At 42.8% G+C, this 18705-nt stretch overlaps 1 protein-coding gene across 6 annotated transcripts in view; it reads left to right on the forward strand.

Annotated features, from left to right (window-relative positions):
• SRGAP1 (SLIT-ROBO Rho GTPase activating protein 1) overlaps positions 1 to 18705 on the forward strand; it is a 249407-nt gene that overhangs the window by 124070 nt on the left and 106632 nt on the right. For 5 of the 6 annotated variants that reach the window (XR_010592908.1, XM_008171465.4, XM_008171466.4 and 2 more), the window contains exons 2-3: positions 490 to 685; positions 9037 to 9199. Coding sequence is in view for 4 of the 6 variants with exons in the window: in XM_008171465.4 (XP_008169687.1) it covers positions 490 to 685; positions 9037 to 9199 (359 nt within the window). In the remaining 2 variants the exon portion in view is untranslated. The remainder of the gene's footprint in view (positions 1 to 489; positions 686 to 9036; positions 9200 to 18705) is intronic. The other variant, XM_065568717.1, reaches the window with a different exon arrangement.

Consider the following 18705-nt stretch of genomic DNA (forward strand, 5'->3'; position numbering starts at 1 on the left):
GCTACAAATCTGAAAGGAAAGTTGCTCTTTTCTTTTGCCATTCTGGATAAATATTATAGGGAGGTGTTTGTTTTGTATTTGATTTTATTTAAGTGTACCGGAGTCTCAAGGACCCTATGCACATCTATGATGCATTTTGACTGTCAGAAATACCTGTTTCTTCGACCATCATAGCTACAAATGCAACACTTGCCAGCAATCAGTATAACCTGTGATACAGTAATTTCTACCTATATTAAGAATAAGACGCAAATGTGAAAACTCAGTTGTGTGGTGACTGTTGGTGACCACTCTTACGTTGAAAGTAGAAAATAACTGTATGGATTTTATTGCTAGGTTACTTGCACCATATAACATATATGTATATAGCTTAGATTGTATTTTTTCCTCACACTTGTGTGCTTTATTCAGAATGTGCAGCAAATATTATTTTTGTGGGTTTTTTTCTTCCTTGTTTTCACTGACTTCAGTTGTGTGTGTTTCCTTTAGAGATTCGCGCTCAACTGATAGAGCAGCAGAAATGTCTGGAGCAGCAAACTGAAATGAGGGTGCAGCTTCTTCAGGACCTGCAGGATTTTTTCCGCAAGAAAGCAGAAATAGAGACGGAATATTCCCGCAATCTAGAAAAATTAGCAGAAAGGTTCATGGCAAAAACAAGAAGTACAAAGGACCATCAACAGTACAAGTAAGAGAGGTTCTAATACTTAAACTCAATTCACTTTTCAGTGTTAGAAGTGGGTTAGGTTATTTATTTTGTCAAAGGTCCAAATACTGTGTAATCAGTCATCTCCCTTGCATTTTGGTCCCACTGACTTGTGGTACTGTTTAATTAGTGAATGTTCATGGCAGATTGATACAATCTCTTGATATTTAAATTGCACAAATATTATCATGTGAAAGAACTTGGTGGGAAAACAAAATGTAATACCCAGCTGGAAGAGATGCACAGCATTGGATATGCAAAACTGTGTGCTGATTGTTGCAATGGAGTTTTCAGAATTTGACAGGCTCATAATAAAGGCGGATCAGCCTTCCAAGAGGTGCCAGGAAGAAGTAAAAAAAAGAGAGAAGAGGAGAGAAACTTGTTATTGTATGTATTGTTACATATGGGCTTTGCTGCCTCTTTATTGCTGCTATCCTTAGAAACAAGGAAGAGTCATATTTCATACACGGCTAAATGTTGTATATGGATGTGCACAGACTATAGTAACTTTTGTGCAATGCAGAGCTGGTCGGATACTATTTGTCAAATAATTTATTTGGTACATTTTGCAAAATATTTCAAAAAAAGTATTTGTTGAAATATTCTCTTCTATGTATTTGCCCAACTTACAGAGCTGGTTGAACAATTCATGAATATATTAATTTTATTTATTACATGCCTCATAGAATCATAGAATATCAGGGTTGGAAGGGACCTCAGGAGGTCATCTAGTCCAACTCCCTGCTCAAAGCAGGACCAATCCCCAACTAAATCATCCCAGCCAGGGCATTGTCAAGCTTGACCTTAAAAATCTCTAAGGAAGGAGATTCCACCACCTCTCTAGGTAACCCATTCCAGTGCTTCACCACCTTACTAGTGAAAAAGTTTTTCCTAATATCCAACCTAAACCTCCCCCACTGCAACTTGAGACCATTACTCCTTGTTCTATCGTCTGGTCCTACTGAGAACAGTCTAGATCCATCCTCTTTGGAACCCCCTTTCAGGTAGTTGAAAGCAGCTATCAGATCCCCCCTCATTCTTCTCTTCTGCAGACTAAATAATCCTAATTCCCTCAGCCTCTCCTCATAAGTCATGTGGTCCAGCCCCCTAATAATGTTTGTTGCCCTCCACTGGACTCTTTCCAATTTTTCCACATCCTTCTTGTAGTGTGGGGCCCAAAACTGGACACAGTACTCCAGATGAGGCCTCACCAATGCTGAATAGAGGGGAATGATCACATCCGTCGATCTGCTGGCAATGCTCCTACTTATACAGCCCAAAATGCCATTAGCCTTCTTGGCAACAAGTGCACACTGTTGACTCATATCCAGCTTCTCGTCCACTGTACCCCCTAGGTCCTTTTCTGCAGAACTGCTGTCTAGCCGTTTAACAGTGCATGGAATTCTTCCGTCCTAAATGCAGGACTCTGCACTTGTCCTTGTTGAACCTCATCAGGTTTCTTTTGGCCCAATCCTCTAATTTGTCTAGGTCCCTTTGTATCCTATCCCTAATCTCCAGCGTATCTACCACTCCTCTCAGTTTAGTGTCATCTGCAAACTTGCTGAGGGTGCAATCCATGTCATCCTCCAGATCATTAATGAAGATATTAAACAAAACCGGCCCCAGGACCAACCCTTGGGGCACTCCGCTTGATACCGGCTGCCAACTAGACATGGATCCATTGATCACTACCCGTTAAGCCCGATGATCTAGCCAGCTTTTTATCCACCTTATAGTCCATTCATGTATAAAACCAACTTAGCTCATTCAAACTATTTTGCAATTAATCAAAATACTGGTGAATGATCAAAGACAAATGCATTTAACAGCCAATGGCTGAAAGCTGAATCTAGATCAATTCACACTGAAAATAAGGAGCAAATTCTTAACAATGACGGACAAGGCTTGGAACTACTTATCCAGGGATGTGGTAGATTCTCTGACTCATTGTTGCAGCGCTTGCAATTATATCCCTTGAATCATATGATTATTTAAGAATTGCAGCAAGAAAAAGAAAAAAAAGTCAGGCCCTGTCTATTCTAGAAAGGGTTTGTTGGTATAGTTATACTGGCAAACTCTCCTAGTGTAGAAGCAGTGTATACCAGCTAGACGGTTCTTTTGCAGTAAGCTTCTTCCACTTTCCCAAACGAAATAAGCTATGCCGGCAAAAGGACTTCCCCCCCCCAGTATAACTATGTCTACACTATAGTATAGTACCAGTAGGTAACTGGACTCCTGAGGCCACACATCCCGATCCACCTCTTCTCCCCAAGGCCTGACCTCCTTCTCTGCCTCTTTCCCCAAAGCCCCATCCCCATCGTTCACCCCTCTCCGCCCCGTTGCCTGGTCGATTGTCTCAAGAAGCCTGCCTGCAGATAGAAGGCGGCTCCAGCTGAGCAGGTACTGGGGCAGGTTAATGAGCCAGCATCTCTACCCGCCCCATGGTAACTGGACATTTGATTCAAGTGCCATTTAGGGTTGTGGGGTCCCCTTTTCAACTAGACTTTCCTGTCGAAAATGGGCACCTGGCAACACTAAATGGCACCCAGACACAGAAGCCAAAAACCAGCCTGTCTGGGTGGCAACCTCCATATTGGCCAGGAGTTTCCTGGATCAGCATTGATCTCCCATTGGCTACTGAAACCAATCCAGGATATTTTAATAGGCCGCTAGAAGTCCAGTTGGTGGGGGTGGTGCAGCACGGCCAAGGCAGACTCCCTACCTTCCCTGGGTCCGCATAGCCCCTGGAAGCAGCCGGCACGTCCCTCTAATTCTTAGGTGCAGAGGTGTCCAGGTGGTCTTTGTGCACTGACCCCGCCCTGAGCACCGACTCCACAGCTCCCTTTGGCCAGGAACCATGACCAGTGGGAGCTGCGGGGGCGGTGCCTCCAGGAGCTGCTCGAGGTAAGTGCTGCCTGACCGAAGTTGGCACCCCAACCCTCTGACCCATCCCCTCACTCCCTCCCACACCCAAACTCCCTCCCAGAGCCCGCACCACCTCCCACACCCCAACCCCCTGCCCCAGCCCTGATCCCCCTCCCTCACCCAAACTCCCTTCCAGGGCCCACACCCCCTCCAGTACCCCAATCCCCTGCCCCAGGCTTAGCCCAGACCCTCCTCGTACACTCCAAACCCCTCAGCCCCACCGCCCAGCCCAGACCCAGCTCCCCCTCCCATGCCCCAACTCCCTACCCCAGCCCAGTGAAAGTGGGGGACAGCGAGCAACGGAGGGAGGAGGGAGGGAGGGGGCGGGGCCTTGGGGCAGGGGCGGGGCAAGGGTGTTTCGGTTTGTGCAATTAGACAGTTGGCAACCCTAGTGGTCACACTACTACACTAGGGCTTTTACCAGCACAGAAATGGTACACCTGCTATAGGTGTGATTTTTCTTGACACTGTAACCAATATAACTATGCCAGCAAAAGTTTTAAATGTAGACCAGGCCTCTATTTCCAGCACTCATGGTTGCAGAGGAAAACTTTAATCTAAATGCTCAAACACCAAAAGGCAAATAAAAAGAATCTTTTAAAAAATACCATTATTTGTAAAGCAGTGCCACGTCTTTTCGGGATCATGATTTTTGCATTCTTGGAGGTTGGCATTTTATCTTTAAATCAGGATTGGATGTCTTCCTAAAAGACATGCTGTAGCTCAACCAGAAATTATGATCTTGACGAAGGAATTACAGGGTGAGGTTCTGTGGTCTGTGTTCTGCAGAAGGACAAACTAGATGATGATAGTGGTCACTTCTGGCTTTAAAATATATGAATTAGCAGGATATTTTTAAACCATCTGGCTGAAGATCTTTGTAAGTGAATTTAATGTAGTTCACCTACATTGTCAACTATAAGGGAGGATTCTGTGTACTCTTTGGCAACTCAGACCTAAATCCTGCATGGGAGGGCCTCTGATTTTTGCAATACCAACTTCTGAATCAAACTGAAAATATTGTGGTAGCTTCAAGCAAACTAAGTGGTGTTTTTTAGTGAATAAATAAGAAAATGAATAATATAATTAGTACAGGAATCCTGGTGTTAATATTGTAATAAATAGAATTTACTTTACATTGTGCCCATATCTTCAGTGTGCCATACATTTTTGTAGTGACAAAAATAACTTCTGTTGTATAAATTGTCAAGGACAAAGCTGCAGGTTTTACAGCTGGGCAGTGCCAGTTGAGGCTTTTGCATGGTGGAAAGGATGTAACTTCTTGTGAAGCACCAAAATTAAAAGTTATGGGGTGCCTTGAACTCCTACTTCCCCTCCCCAGCAACCCTTGACAGCAGCCTAACTTATAAATTGTTCTCTAGATGGTTTCCTAGTTACACTCCATTGAGATGAATGGGGCATTTCATCACACTGTTTGCAGACTCTCACACCCAGCACTTTACATTTGGTTCATGTCAGGAAAGTTTTCTTTGCAACTAGAAATGGTATGGCCTGAATATTCTGGGTTCATAAGATGAAATCCTGGTGCCACTGAAGTAAATGGCAACACTTCCATTGGATGTCAGAATTTCACGCATATATTTTAAGGCGAGGGACCACAATGATAATTTAGTAAGAGCTCCATCATAATACAGGCCATAAGATTTCAGTGCAGTAGTAATTTCTGCATCAAGACGAGAAGCTCAGTACACCTTCTTGAGCTTACACTGTGAGCCAGCAAGCCAGATTGCCTAATGGCCAGTGCCTGTGCTTTGCTTTCTTCCTGAGGGCTATAAACAACAGTATAATGTTGCCAGTTACAACTTACCCCACAGCACTTTCTAAGCAAACACTTTTATTCTGAAGGTAAAAGCATTACAGAGAAAACCTATTAAAAAAACAGAATTAAACACACAAAATATGCCAGGGTCACTCACCAGTCTTATGGGGTCCTATTAGATCAAAGTTTTTCCAACCCATTGGCAAAGGTTGGAGCCCCCCTTCGGCAGAAGGTCCTGTCCATTTGCTGGATCAGAAAGAAGGCCCTGTATCAGTTCAAGCTCTTCCTTTTATACCAAAAGCCCTTTCTTTGTTGTCTTGTCTGCAACACCCCAACCTGGAGTCCCTCCACCTCATGGCGTGGAAACTCCATGGCTGAACCAGCTTGAACTGCAGTGCTCGGACTCTGTTAGGGAAGTTCTGTTGGGGAGCAGGAAGCGCTCCATTCACTCAACATACCTGGCAAAGCAGAAGCATTTCTCCATTTGGTCCCTCCCCACAGAAGCCTCTATTGCCCTTGTGCTAGATTACCTCTTGTATCTGAAGCAACAGGGGTTGGCAATATCATCTATTAAGGTGCATCTGGCGACCATCTCGGCCTTCCACCCATTGTGGCAGGCAGGTCAGTCTTTAGCAATCCCATGGTGGACTGGTTTCTTAAGGGCTTGAATAGACTTTACCCCCAGGTGAGGCAGCCCGTTCCTCAGTGGGATCTTAACCTGGTCCTTTCTGAACTCATGGATCCCCCTTTTGAGCCCCTGGCGACCTGCCCCTTATCCCACCTTTCCTGGAAGGTGGCCTTTCTGGTGGCCATAACCTCGGCCAGAAGGGTCTCCAAGCTCAGAGCGCTGACTTCCAAGCCCCACTACTCAGTCTTTTACAAGGACAAAGTGCAGCTATGCCCTCACCCAGTGTTCCTACCCAAGTTAGTATTGCAATTTTACGTTAACCAGGACATATTTCTACCGGTATTCTTTCCTAAATCTCATGCCAACAACAAAGAGCGAGCACTCCATTCCCTGGACGTCGGGTGTGCCCATGCCTTCTACATTCAACGCACAAAGCTGTTTCTTAAGTCACCACAGCTTTTTATTGCAATCGCCGAGAGGATGAAAGGGCTTCCCATCTTGTCCCAGCGCATCTCATCATGGATCATGTCCTCCATCAGAACGTGCTATGACCTGGCTAAGATCCCAGCCCCAGCGTTGACCGCGCATTCCACAAGAGCGCAGGCCTCTTCCACTGTGTTGCTCGCACAAGTCCCCATTCAGGACATATGCAAAGCAGCAACGTGGTCTTCCATCCACACCTTCATAACGCACTATGCCATCACTCAACAGGCAAAGGACGATGCAGCCTTCGGCAGGGCATTACTGCAATCAGCAACTCGGTGAACTCTGACCCCTCCTCCGTGGAAACTGCTTGGGAATTACCTATTGGAATGGACATGAGCAATCATTCAAAGAAGAAAAGACGGTTACCTACCTTTCATAACTGTTCTTCGAGATGTGTTGCTCGTGTCCATTCCAAATCCCGGCCACCTCCCCTCTGTCGGAGTATTCCGGCAAGAAGGAACTGAGCAGGCAGTGGGTCGGCAGGGAGCTATATACACTGCCATAAAGGCACCACTCCAGGGGGCCCCACAGCCAACCCAGCGGGTACCACTAGGGTAAAAAACACCCGATCGTGCATGCAGCGCGCTCACACACCTATTGGAATGGACATGAGCAACACATCTCGAAAAACAACAGTTACCAAAGGTAGGTAACCGTCTTTTGTCAGTGATGGAGAATCTACTACGATCCTTGGTAAATTGTTCCAGTGGTTTAAAATGTATGCCTAATTTCTAATCTGAATTTGTCTAGCTTCAACTTCCAGACACTGGCTCATGTTATACCTTTCTCTGCTAGTTTGAAGGGCACATTATTAAATATTTGTTCCCCATGTAGATACTTATCGATTGCAATCAAGTTACACTTAACCATCTCTTTGTTAAACTAAATAGATTGGGCTTTAAGACAGTTTTTCTAATCCTTTAATCATTCTCATGGCTTTTCTCTGAACCCTCTCCAATTTATTAACATCCTTCTTGAATTGTGGGCACCAGAACTGGACACACTCTTCCAGCTGCTGTCGCATCAGTGCCAAATAGATAAAATAACCTCTCTACTCCTACTTGAGATTCCCCTGTTTATGCACCCCAGGATCATGTTTGTCACACTTGGAGCTCATATTCAGCTGATTTTCCACCAGTCCCACAAAATCTTTTTCAAAGTCAGTGTTTCACAGGATAGAGTCCCCCATCTTATAAGAATGGCCTACATTCTTTGTTCCTGGAGGTATACGTTTACATTTAGCAATATTAAAAAACACATTGTTTGCTTGCGCCCAGGTTACCAAAACATCCAGATTGCTCTGAATCAGTGACTTGTTCTCTATTTATCACTCCCACAATTTTAGTGTCAACTAGGTGATCTAATGGTCCCTACTGGCCTTAAAATCTATGAAATATATTCTACAAGGTTTTAATACACTCCTGGTGCACAGAGGGAGAAGTTACAGAAAATTGCTACTGCTCAAGCTTGGCAGGTGACACTGAAACTGAGATATCAGAGTCCACCACAAGGACTGTTTGCAAGATTATTTTTTTTAACTAATATTTTATACTAGATGTTAATGGTGGGTGGGAAACCTGAAATCTCAAGAATGTGTTTTTTAGGTCATTAAGTAAATAATGACTGAACTAACTTAAATTATTTATTTTGGCATTTTTAATAAAAGGTTTGATAAACTATATGTGATTTAAGTACACAGATTGGGGTGGAAAGAGTCTGTAATGGAAACACAGAGATGCTGAACTACTGAAAAATGTCATATCAGTGGCCCTTGTACTATATAACTGTAATTGACAATGTTACATGAATATTAGTGATCAAATGGAACTTATGAATCCGGATCAGAGTTAGGAGACATTATATATTGTTACGGACATTTTTAAAACTATCACAATTAAATTCATTACAGTGAACAGTATTTTGATAGACAAGCACACCTATGATTTCTTCTTGTAAAGTGTTTGGACTATTCTTACGGGGCAAGATTTTCAGTGCTAAGAGAAATAATTGGTACAACTCTTTTGCAATGGCCTGTGTAGATTCTGAATGTTATATATAGTCCATCTGTGAGCAACTGCAAACTTTGTGTCAAGTTTTTGGTATTTGTGGAGAGGTTGTAATGATATGAATTCTTTAGTTTTTCTATTTGTGCCTCATGGGGCTTGTAAAACATGCCTTAAAATGCTATCTAAAGCTTGACTAACCAAATATATTCCAAGAATGGATTGACTGACTGTTCAGAAACAGATTTAGGTCCAAATCCAGCTTACTTTATTCACAAAAGTAACCCTGTTGACTTCTGTGGGACTACTTGCATGAATAAAGGGAGCAGGACTTGACTTCTAGCATTTATCCTGGCAGATGCATGTGCATTCTTTCTTTACAGAGGTCAATTGTTCTTTAATTTAATTCAACTTAAATTGTTGGGTTCATGTTTATGTATATCTGGTGGAGGATGGGTGTGGCAGGGAGATGTTTGATATGTTAATTATGTAACATATATATACTCTTTAGGAAAGACCAGAATCTCTTATCTCCAGTGAATTGTTGGTACTTACTCCTAAACCAAGTGAGAAGAGAAAGCAAAGACCATGCAACTTTGAGCGATATCTATCTGAACAACGTTATCATGCGCTTCATGCAGATAAGTGAGGATTCCACCAGGATGTTCAAAAAGGTAATATATATCATGTTGAATTTTAGTTACCATTGAAAGGCAAGTGTCTAAGAGGTAGAATTTTAAGGGAAGATTCAGCAGTGTAGTAACATAATCTGCTTTAGCATATTAATAGATTTTTTATGGCATTTTTCACAGGGAAAATTCTTACTACAAATGTAGTGGGAAATGTACTATCTGATGGTGACCTCAGGAACTGAACTGCTTTAAATTCAGGAGGTGAGGAAGAAGCCCTGTTCTTTGCTCAAAAGTGTATTGTGTAGTCAGGCAGGAAGGAAAAACGGTTCAACCTAGAAGTGACAAAAGAATGTTGTTGTATTATTATCAAAAATGCTGTATGGCCATGGTGGTTCTTCATGTACATGCAGCTGTGTATTCCACTTAGGTGTGTGGGTGCCCAACTCATTGGAGCCAGATAATTTTGCCTAACAGTACTCATAAAGGGGCAGCGCTTGTGCCTCATGGCCATAGTTCCTGCCTTGGCTATATGAGGCAGTGCTGCCTCAACCCCCACTCAGTTCCTTCTTATCACCAGTGGCTGGAGTTGGAGCTCTGTGTTGTTTTCACCCCACAATCCCTCTATTTCTTAGTGACTTTTCTAGTTATATTGAGTTAATTAATACCCTTAGTATTGTATTAGTGTTAGTTTAAGTATTTCCCTGATGATGCTCTCAGCAGGGTTTAAACATTGTCCGTTGTGTGCGGGACCGGTCCCCAACAATGATCCCCACACACACGGTGCTTACCGTGCTTAGGGGAAGCCCACATCGAGGAGCAGTGTTGGATTTGCAGATTGTTCTCCAAACGAATTCAGGTGGCGAGCGATCTTTGTCTAAGCAGCATCTGCTTGAACAGGCCGGCCTGTTCAGCCTGCTTCGGCACTGAGGTCCTCATCAGATCAGAGGTCGCCCTCGGGTTCTGAGAGTGCTGCCATTCCATGCTCTGGAACTGGTGCCTCTCCAAAGACACAGAGGAGTCATTCCCTGTCAAGTGTGCTGAGGAAAAAGCCTCTCCAGGTTCCATGATGATTAATCTGCCGCCTCCAGAAGAAGCATATATCAGCACGGTCAAGCAGGATGGAGTAGGTCCCATCAATCATTCCCTGATACCAGGCAGTGAGGTCAGAGACCCCCTTACCATCGACTCCAGTTTCGGCTCTGGGTCTTCCATTTAGTCTGGTGCCAACAAGGGTAATGCAGCATCGTCTGTTTCTGCGCCAACGGACCTCCCCTGCCTTCATGTTCCATCCTCTCCCTTGGTCCAGGACTTTGCCAGTGCTGCATCATTTATAGCCCCATTGGCTGAGCAGGCCACTGAACCTGTGGGTCTGTTGGCACCATACCTCAGTGTTACCCGTACACAGTCAGTGGAAGTGGGGCTGAGGCTAGGCTCGACCTCCGCAGTACCAGGAATTTTTTAGCACCCCTGCTGTCAGCTTCATTTTCATCCCAAGACAATTCTGTGGTGACTGACTCTTCCTCTCCTTCAGTACCAGAGGATTTCAAGGAGCACTAGAACCTTTTGTGGTGCGTGGCTGCTTCTTGGGTATTCAAGCAGAGTTCCTGGAGGAGAACACCCATGCGTTGTTGAATATCCTACAATTGTCTGCCCTGGAGAGATGCCCTCCCTATTAACAATGCACTCCTAGAGCCTGCTAAGATTCTCTGGAGTATGCTGGCTTCGGTACCACCTATAGCAAAGCACATGGAAAACCACTACCTCATTCCAGTGCAGGGATTTGCGGGTTTTTACTCCCATCCAGTCCCAAATTCCTTGGTCATAACCACGGTGAACAATAGAGCTTGGCAGGGCAGATTTATGTCCACTCCCAAGAATAAGGATTCTTAATTAATGGACCTGATGGGTAGGAAGATTCATACCACCTCCTCCTTGCAGATGCGGATTGACAACCAGAACGCATTGCTGTCCAAGTACAAGTTTGTCAATTGGCCAGCTATGTCTAAGTTTGCAGGTTTTCTGATTTTTCTTGTGCTGTCAGTTCAGCTTCCCATACCTTTTCCTCTTCATCCCAACCTACTCAGACAGACTCCAGTCACACCTTGCATCCCGTGCTCAGCTCACTGTATCTCACAGTGTGGCTGCATCATGGCTGAATGAGAAGGAAATGCGGTGTTTGGTGGCTGTTCAACAAGTCCTACTCAACAGTAGCAAGCCCTCTACCTGAATGGCCTATTCAGTGAAATGGAAGCGGTTTTTAGTATGGTTGTTGGCCCCTGGAATTCAACCGACGCTGGCTTCTATTCAGGACATTTTGCAGTATTTGCTGCACCTTCAATCATTGGGCCTTGCGCGTAACTCATTGACAGTACAACTGGCAGCGACATCAGCATTTCATCTCTCCATTCGGGGAATATCAGTCTTTTCCAGTGCCATGGTAACAAGATTATTAAAAAGCTTCTTCGTCTCCATCCTCTGGTCCGAGAGCTGGTTCCTCTGTGGGACCATGGTCCTAGCGGCTTTAATGGGACCTCCGTTCGAGTCCCCGGCATCTTGTCCCTTTCTGCTTTTATGTCAGAAGACTGGGTTCCTGGTAGTGATAACATCCTCAAGGAGAGTCTGTGAGTTGCAGGCTCTGATGGCAGACTTCCTTATACACAATTCTCCAAGGACAAAGTGACAATGACCACACCCAGTTTTTTTGTCTAAAATGGTTTCTCAGTTTCATTTGACCCATGCAGTAACTGTGTTCTTGTCTAAGCCACATTAATCTCTGGAAGAGCAGCGTCTTCATACACTAGATGACACTAGAGGTCAGGTCTAGCCTTCTATCTGGACAGGACTAAACTGTTTCGTGTTTCACCTGGCCTGTTTGCGTCATATGCAGATCGTATGAAGGGACAAGCAGTCTCTTCACAAATGATTTCTAAATGGATGACATCCTGTATTAAGACCGCATATGAAATAGCTTTGGCTACACCTCCTTAGTAAGTGCAAGCTTGTTCTACGGGAGTGCAAGTAACATCAATAGCATTCCTCAGTGACATTTGCAGGGCTGCTGTGTGGTCATCCATCCATACATTTATGGACCATTATACCATTAACTCATCTTCCAAGCGGATGCAAGTTTTGGCAGGGCAGTCCTACAATTCTTGCTTAGGTAGATTCCAAGCCCCGCTTCCTGGGGGGATGCTGCTTGTGAGTCATCTAAGTGGAATACACGGCTGCATCTATTCGAAGAAGAAGAAGAAACAGGATTGGAATCTAGTCTCTGGGCATTCGGTGTGAAGGAACTGAGGGGGATTGGGATGGTGCCATCTCAAATAGGCAGGGGAGGGGCTATTGCCATGAGGCGTGAATGCTGCCCCTCTGTGGGTATGGCTAGGCAAAATTCTCCAGCTCTGATGTTCTGGGCTGCACACACCTAAATGGAATACACATCTGTATCACATCTCATCTCAAAGAACTCCAGTTACAGTAAGTAACCGTTTCTTCTCTGCCGTGAGAGCATCTCTGATTCAAGCAGAAGGGTCTTGGGTTCCAAGAATTAGACTTGTGATCAGTTTGTCACAAAGGTGATGCCTGGAGATAGGGAAGTAGCCATGTGCTATGTTTCCCATAGAAGACTCCCTCCCCCATATTGAATTTTTGTTTAATTACATAGTTATTGGGATTTTAGTGAAACTTCTTTGTAAAAGTTTTACAGGTATTTTGTTTAAAAGATTAATAGCTTCATGATAAATACATAGTGCAGCTTCCTCTCTGGATAAGAAGGGACAGTAAGGCAGCCTCAGTTTGATGTTTGTGAGTGGAGTCTTTAGCCATCATCAATAGTGTGTTCTACAATAAAACAGAATGTAAATGCATGATCATCAGTCCCTGTGTGATTCTGTAGGCATTGATCCTGGGTATTACATAACTGAGGTCCAAAGAATTAAGGTTCAAGATATACAGTCACTGATTGAATGATGGTGTTTCCTACTGGCATTCAGGATGCATGATTTCTGGTTCCAGAAGAGGCTCTCATTTGACACACTCCTGAAAGTTCCTGTTCCACTGGACAAACAGAGGCTATAAATGGGGATGGATGCAGCTGGACCCAAGAGCTACTTAGAGAATGTAGAAGAAGAATGAGGAGGAAAGGGGGTGAAAACAAATTCATGTAATATGATGATGTGCAATAAAACCTGTGGTAGAAATAAAACTAAACTAAAATTAATTGCTTTCTCACTCTTCCAATATCTTGATGACAGAATGTTCTGTCAGATGCATGAATGTGTTGTACACAAACCACTATTTTTGCTAATATGGAAGATATACAGCTGTTGAACAACTAATCAGGAAAGCATTTTTAATCCATTCCAGCAAATAATATATATGCTTACCTCTCATTGACTTCAATGGGAATGCCATAAGTAGAAGGGTTTCAGTACTGGGCCCATTGTAACGTACACAGGTGGATGAATTTAAAGAATTAAGACTGAAATTTCATAAGAGGAAATTTCTGAGCTTTTCATAAATATTGATATCTGAAGCTAATACTGGAGCCTAATCTACACTAAAACCCTTTTAGAGCAAACACAGCTTATACCTGCCAATATAATTGCATCTATACTAGGGCTTTTGCGAGCATAGAAATGTTGCCAAAAATCACACCCCTAATTGACGTTGCCACAGGAGCAAAAATTATAGTGCAGACCTCTCCTTTATCATTTAATATTTTTCTTTTTCAGAAACATTTACAGACAAGTTCTGCTGCTAAATAATTTGAAGATTTTAGTGTTTACTTGCTGTGTCTAAAAATTAAATTAACTGCCTGTGAATCAAGTCTACGTAAGCAGTAGTTTTTGCTGAAAAGGTTACTGCTGGCTTGTAGCAATCACCTTGATTATTTAAGCATCCTATCACCAGCTTCTATGTTGCAATTTTGAGGATGACAAAAAATGGCAGGGGGAGTGAGTATTATAAAGCATTCATTTTATTGTATAATTGAGATATCCCTCTGGAGTCAGGGTGTATTTTTGGATGGTCCATAAATCATTAACCCTGACCTAGTTTTAAAGATACTTTGACTATTATAGAAAATTATGCTGATTCACCATACTCACTGGGCTTTCCTGCCTCTCTTCACTACCTCTCAAGCAAAACAACCGCCCTATCTTTGTTATGCTGTTCTCCCTGCAGCCACAAGTAAACTCCATATTGAACTACAGTTTTTCTTGTTTGCTCAGAAATTCTTCATTTATTAATCTTTTGGTGTGTCCTTAGTCTTCCCTAGTAGTGTGATACTTATCATATAACGTAAGTGTGTGTGTTTAATAGAAAGAACACCAGAAGATGAACACAATAGTCCCAAAATGAAATAGCGGATATCAATCAATATCTGTGGGACAGACTTTTTGTTCTGCAATATAAACCACAAGTCTTCCCTGGATAGGAGGCACTTCTTACTTACAATAAAAGTATGTCATGTAGTTGTAGTCATGTCGGTCCCAGGATATTAGATAGATAGAGAGATAAGGTGAGTGAAGTAATGTCTTTTATTGGACCAATTCGGAGTACCTTTTTCAGACTTGAAGAAGAGCTCTGTGTGGCTAGAAAGTTTGTCTCTCTCACCAACAGAAGTTGGTCCAATAAAAGATATTACCTCACCCACCTTGCCTGTCTTGTAATACAAGGAAATACAGCAATTAGAATGCATATCTAAAGATATATCTTGATAACAGGTCATGCTTTCACTAAATAACTTGTATTATACAAATATCAGGGAGTAGCCGTGTTAGTCTGTATCCACAAAAACAACGAGGAGTCCGGTGGCACCTTAAAGACTAACAGATTTATTTGGGCATAAGCTTTTGGGGGTAAAAAACCCACTTCTTCAGATGCATGGAGTGAAAATTACAGATGCAGGCATTATTATACTGACACATTTAGAGAAGGGAGTTACCTAACAAGTGGAGAACCAGTGTTGACAGGGCCAATTCAATCAGGGTGGATGTAGTCCACTCCCAATAATTGATGAGGAGGTGTCAATGCCAGGAGAGGAAAAGTTGCTTTTGTAGTGAGCCAGCCACTCCCAGTCCCTATTCAAGCCCATATTTATGGTGTTGAATTTGCAAACTAATTTTAGTTCTGCAGTTTCTCTTTGAAGTCTGTTTTTTGGATTTTTTTTTGTTCAAGTATGGCTACTTTTAAATCTGTTATAGAATGTCCAGAGAGTCTGAAGTGTTCTCCTAATGGCTTTTGTATGTTGTTATTCCTGATGTCCAATTTATGTCCATTTATTCTTTTATGTAGAGACTGTCCGGTTTGGCCAATGTACATGGCAGAGGGGCATTGCTGGCACATGATGGCATATATCACATTGGTAGATGTGCGGGTGAATGAGTCCCTGATGGTGTGGCTGATGTGGTTGGGTCCTCTGATGGTGTCGCTAGAGTAGATATGGGGACAGAGTAGGCAATGAGGTTTGTTATAGGGATTGGTTCCTGGGTTAGTGTTTCTGTGGTATGGTGTGTACTTGCTAGTGAGTGTGACGTTGTGCAGTCTATATGGTTTTATAAAAACTTGATAATAAGTCAATATAATGTAACTGAGATGGTTTTAGAGAAAATACGGTAATAAGTGAATGTAACGTAACTGGGATATGCTTCATGCAAAAGGTCTCTTGTAAGGTATCATTACAAAGCTTATAATCTACTGAGTATGATCATCTGATTTGTATAAATGTACCACTCTTGTATCCAAAACTAGAAATATAAAATGTAACTCTGAGGGCCTATTGTAATTGTGTAAAGTGTGGACCATTAATGATGGTTTGGAATCTTGATGACTCCCATTGTCTGCAGATGGCTGTATTTACCTGTGAGTCTTCCTGTATATGTGTGTGCTGGCAAGTGAGTAATGAAGTCTTGCAGTGACATGTGATCATGTCACCTGAACTGGAATCCATCTTTAACCTGGTGCTTTTCCAGTGAGGTGGGGGTGGAAACCCAGAGAGACAAAGAGTTCCCGCCTTATGCAAAAGATATATAAAGGGGGGAAGAGAACAGAGAGTGAGAGAAGCCATCATGAAGAATCCCCTAGCTATCACCTGAGCTGCAACAAGAGCTGCACCAGGGGAAAGAATTGTGCCCAGGCCTGGAAGGTGTCCAGTCTGAGAAAAACTTACTGAAGCATCTCTGAGGGTGAGATTATCTGTATTCAGTTTGATTAGGCATAGATTTGCGCATTTTATTTTATTTTGCTTGTGACTTACTTTGTTCTGTCTGTTACTACTTTGAACTACTTAAATCCTACTGTCTGTATTTAATAAAATCACTTTTTATTTAGTAATTTACTCAGAGTATGTATTAATACCTGGGGGAGCAAACAACTGTGCATATCTCTCTATCAGTGTTATAGAGGGCGAACAATTTATGAGTTTGCCCTGCATAAGCTTTATGCAGGGTAAAACGGATTTATCTGGGTTTAGACCCCATTGGGAGTTGGGCATCTGAGTGCTAAAGACAAGCACACTACTGTGAGCTGTTTTCAGGTAAACTTGCAGCTCTGGAACAAGTGATTCAGACCCTGGATCTGTGTCTGGAGCCAGACGGGAGTGTCTGGCTCAGCAAGACAGGGTGCTGGAGTCCTGAGCTGGCAGGGAAAACAGAAGCAGGGGTAGTCTTTGCACATCTGGTGGCAGCTCCCAAGGGGGTTTCTGTGATCCAACCCGTCACAGTGAGTATCTACTTCAGGTTGGGGGGCTGTCTGTAAGCGAGGACTGGCCTGCCTCCCAAGGTCTGTGAGAGCGAGGGATCATTTTCCAGGATAGGTTGTAGATTGTTGATGATGTGCTGGAGAGGTTTTAGCTGGAGGCTGTATGTGATGGCCAGTGGTGTTCTGTTGTTTTCCTTGTTGGGCCTGTCCTGTAGTAGGTGACTTCTGGGTATCTGAAGAAGTGGGTTTTTTACCCATGAAAGCTTTTGCCCAAATAAATCTGTTAGTCTTTAAGGTGCCATTGGACTCCTCATTGTTTTTGTATTATACAGTGGCTTTTAGTTTACTCTTAATGCATCTTATTTTCCTGTTAAGTCCTTAGATGTGTTTATTTGGTAAGGGAGACTGAAAATAAGCATGTAATCTCTTCCCAATTTAATTAAAATAAGTCCTCCTTTTATTCGTGCTTTTACCACAGTTGCACAATTAATTCTGTGACACTGACAAACATAAAAAAACCTATAGAAAAAGAGAGCTGGAATAATTAGATTAATCTGTCTCTGGGCCTTGGTCTGGCTCCTTGATTTCAAAGCCTTCTCTGTCTAGGCTGCAGCCGTTGGTTTGTGTGTCTTGTTTCTAAGCAGAAGTTCATACAGGTAGGCTCCGATTAGTGCTTAAGGTACACTGACGTTTATTCATTTTTTCAGCAGCAATATCAGGCAGTTACATGATTGTAATGTCCTTTTAGATCATAGAAAGCTCCAGGAGGTTTTACCTTATTAATTATAATCTTTCAGTTTAAATGCTATAGAGATACCCAGTTATAGCATTTTGTGCCCAAAGTTACAAGAGCATATTACTTCAAGTCTTTGGGCCCATGAGCCTCGCTTCTTTGTCAAGAGGAAAATTAGGACAGTCCTAGAGAACAGAAAGAAACAAATCAAGAGAAGTAAAAGATGGAAAACTCCTGAGGAGCTTTAACCGATATATTTGGCTTGGAAATGTTCAGTTGTGTACATAGCTTATGGTATGTTGCATATTTGTTTGGTATAATGAGATGATAAACAGTACTATTCAGGATCATATGGAGACGGCCTGTGTTTGAACTTGAACAAATGGTCCTTGTAAAAGCAACAGAACTGTTTTTTCACCAGAGACTGTCACGTCCTGGAGGTCTTTCCTTGATTGCTTAGGCTTTATATTCCTCTTTCATAACAAGAGACATCAAGCAGCTGTCCATGGGCAAGTCTCCAGGCTGCAATGGCATTCTACCTGAAGTGTACTAATGTGGAGGTGCCATATGAGAAGCTATAAAAACAAATACACCTAGAAATCAAGTCAATACTAGCTGAACACTGATCTGTTGAAGCAACAGGAGAGAAGAATCCATCCATAACAAGAGATAAGAACTCAGGCCTTTAATGTTAGAAGCCCTGGTCCCAGAGAGCCCTGCTTATCCTATATCCAGATTTAATACACAGGAACATTTAAATTAAACCTTCTCCACAGAGGTTTGCCACCTTCCTTATTCAGTCTTAGGGCTGGTATACACTGAAAAGTTACATTGCTATAGCTACATCTCTGAGAGACGTAGTTAGGCTGGCTTAACCCCCGGTGTAGACAGCACTAGGTTAAAAGAAGAATTCTTCTTGACCTAGCTAATGCCTCTCAGGGAGATGGATTACCTATAGCAATGGGAGAACCCCTTCTATTGCTGTAGTGAATATCTACACTGAAGTGCTCCTAGACTTTAAGGTCAAAAGGGATCATCGTGATCATCTAGTCTGACCTTCTACACATTGCAGGCCATCCACCCACTCCTGAAATAGATCCTGAACTTCTGACTG

This window comes from Chrysemys picta, chromosome 1 (genome assembly GCF_011386835.1).
Source record: "Chrysemys picta bellii isolate R12L10 chromosome 1, ASM1138683v2, whole genome shotgun sequence".
In the NCBI taxonomy this organism is placed as follows: Eukaryota; Metazoa; Chordata; order Testudines; family Emydidae; genus Chrysemys; species Chrysemys picta.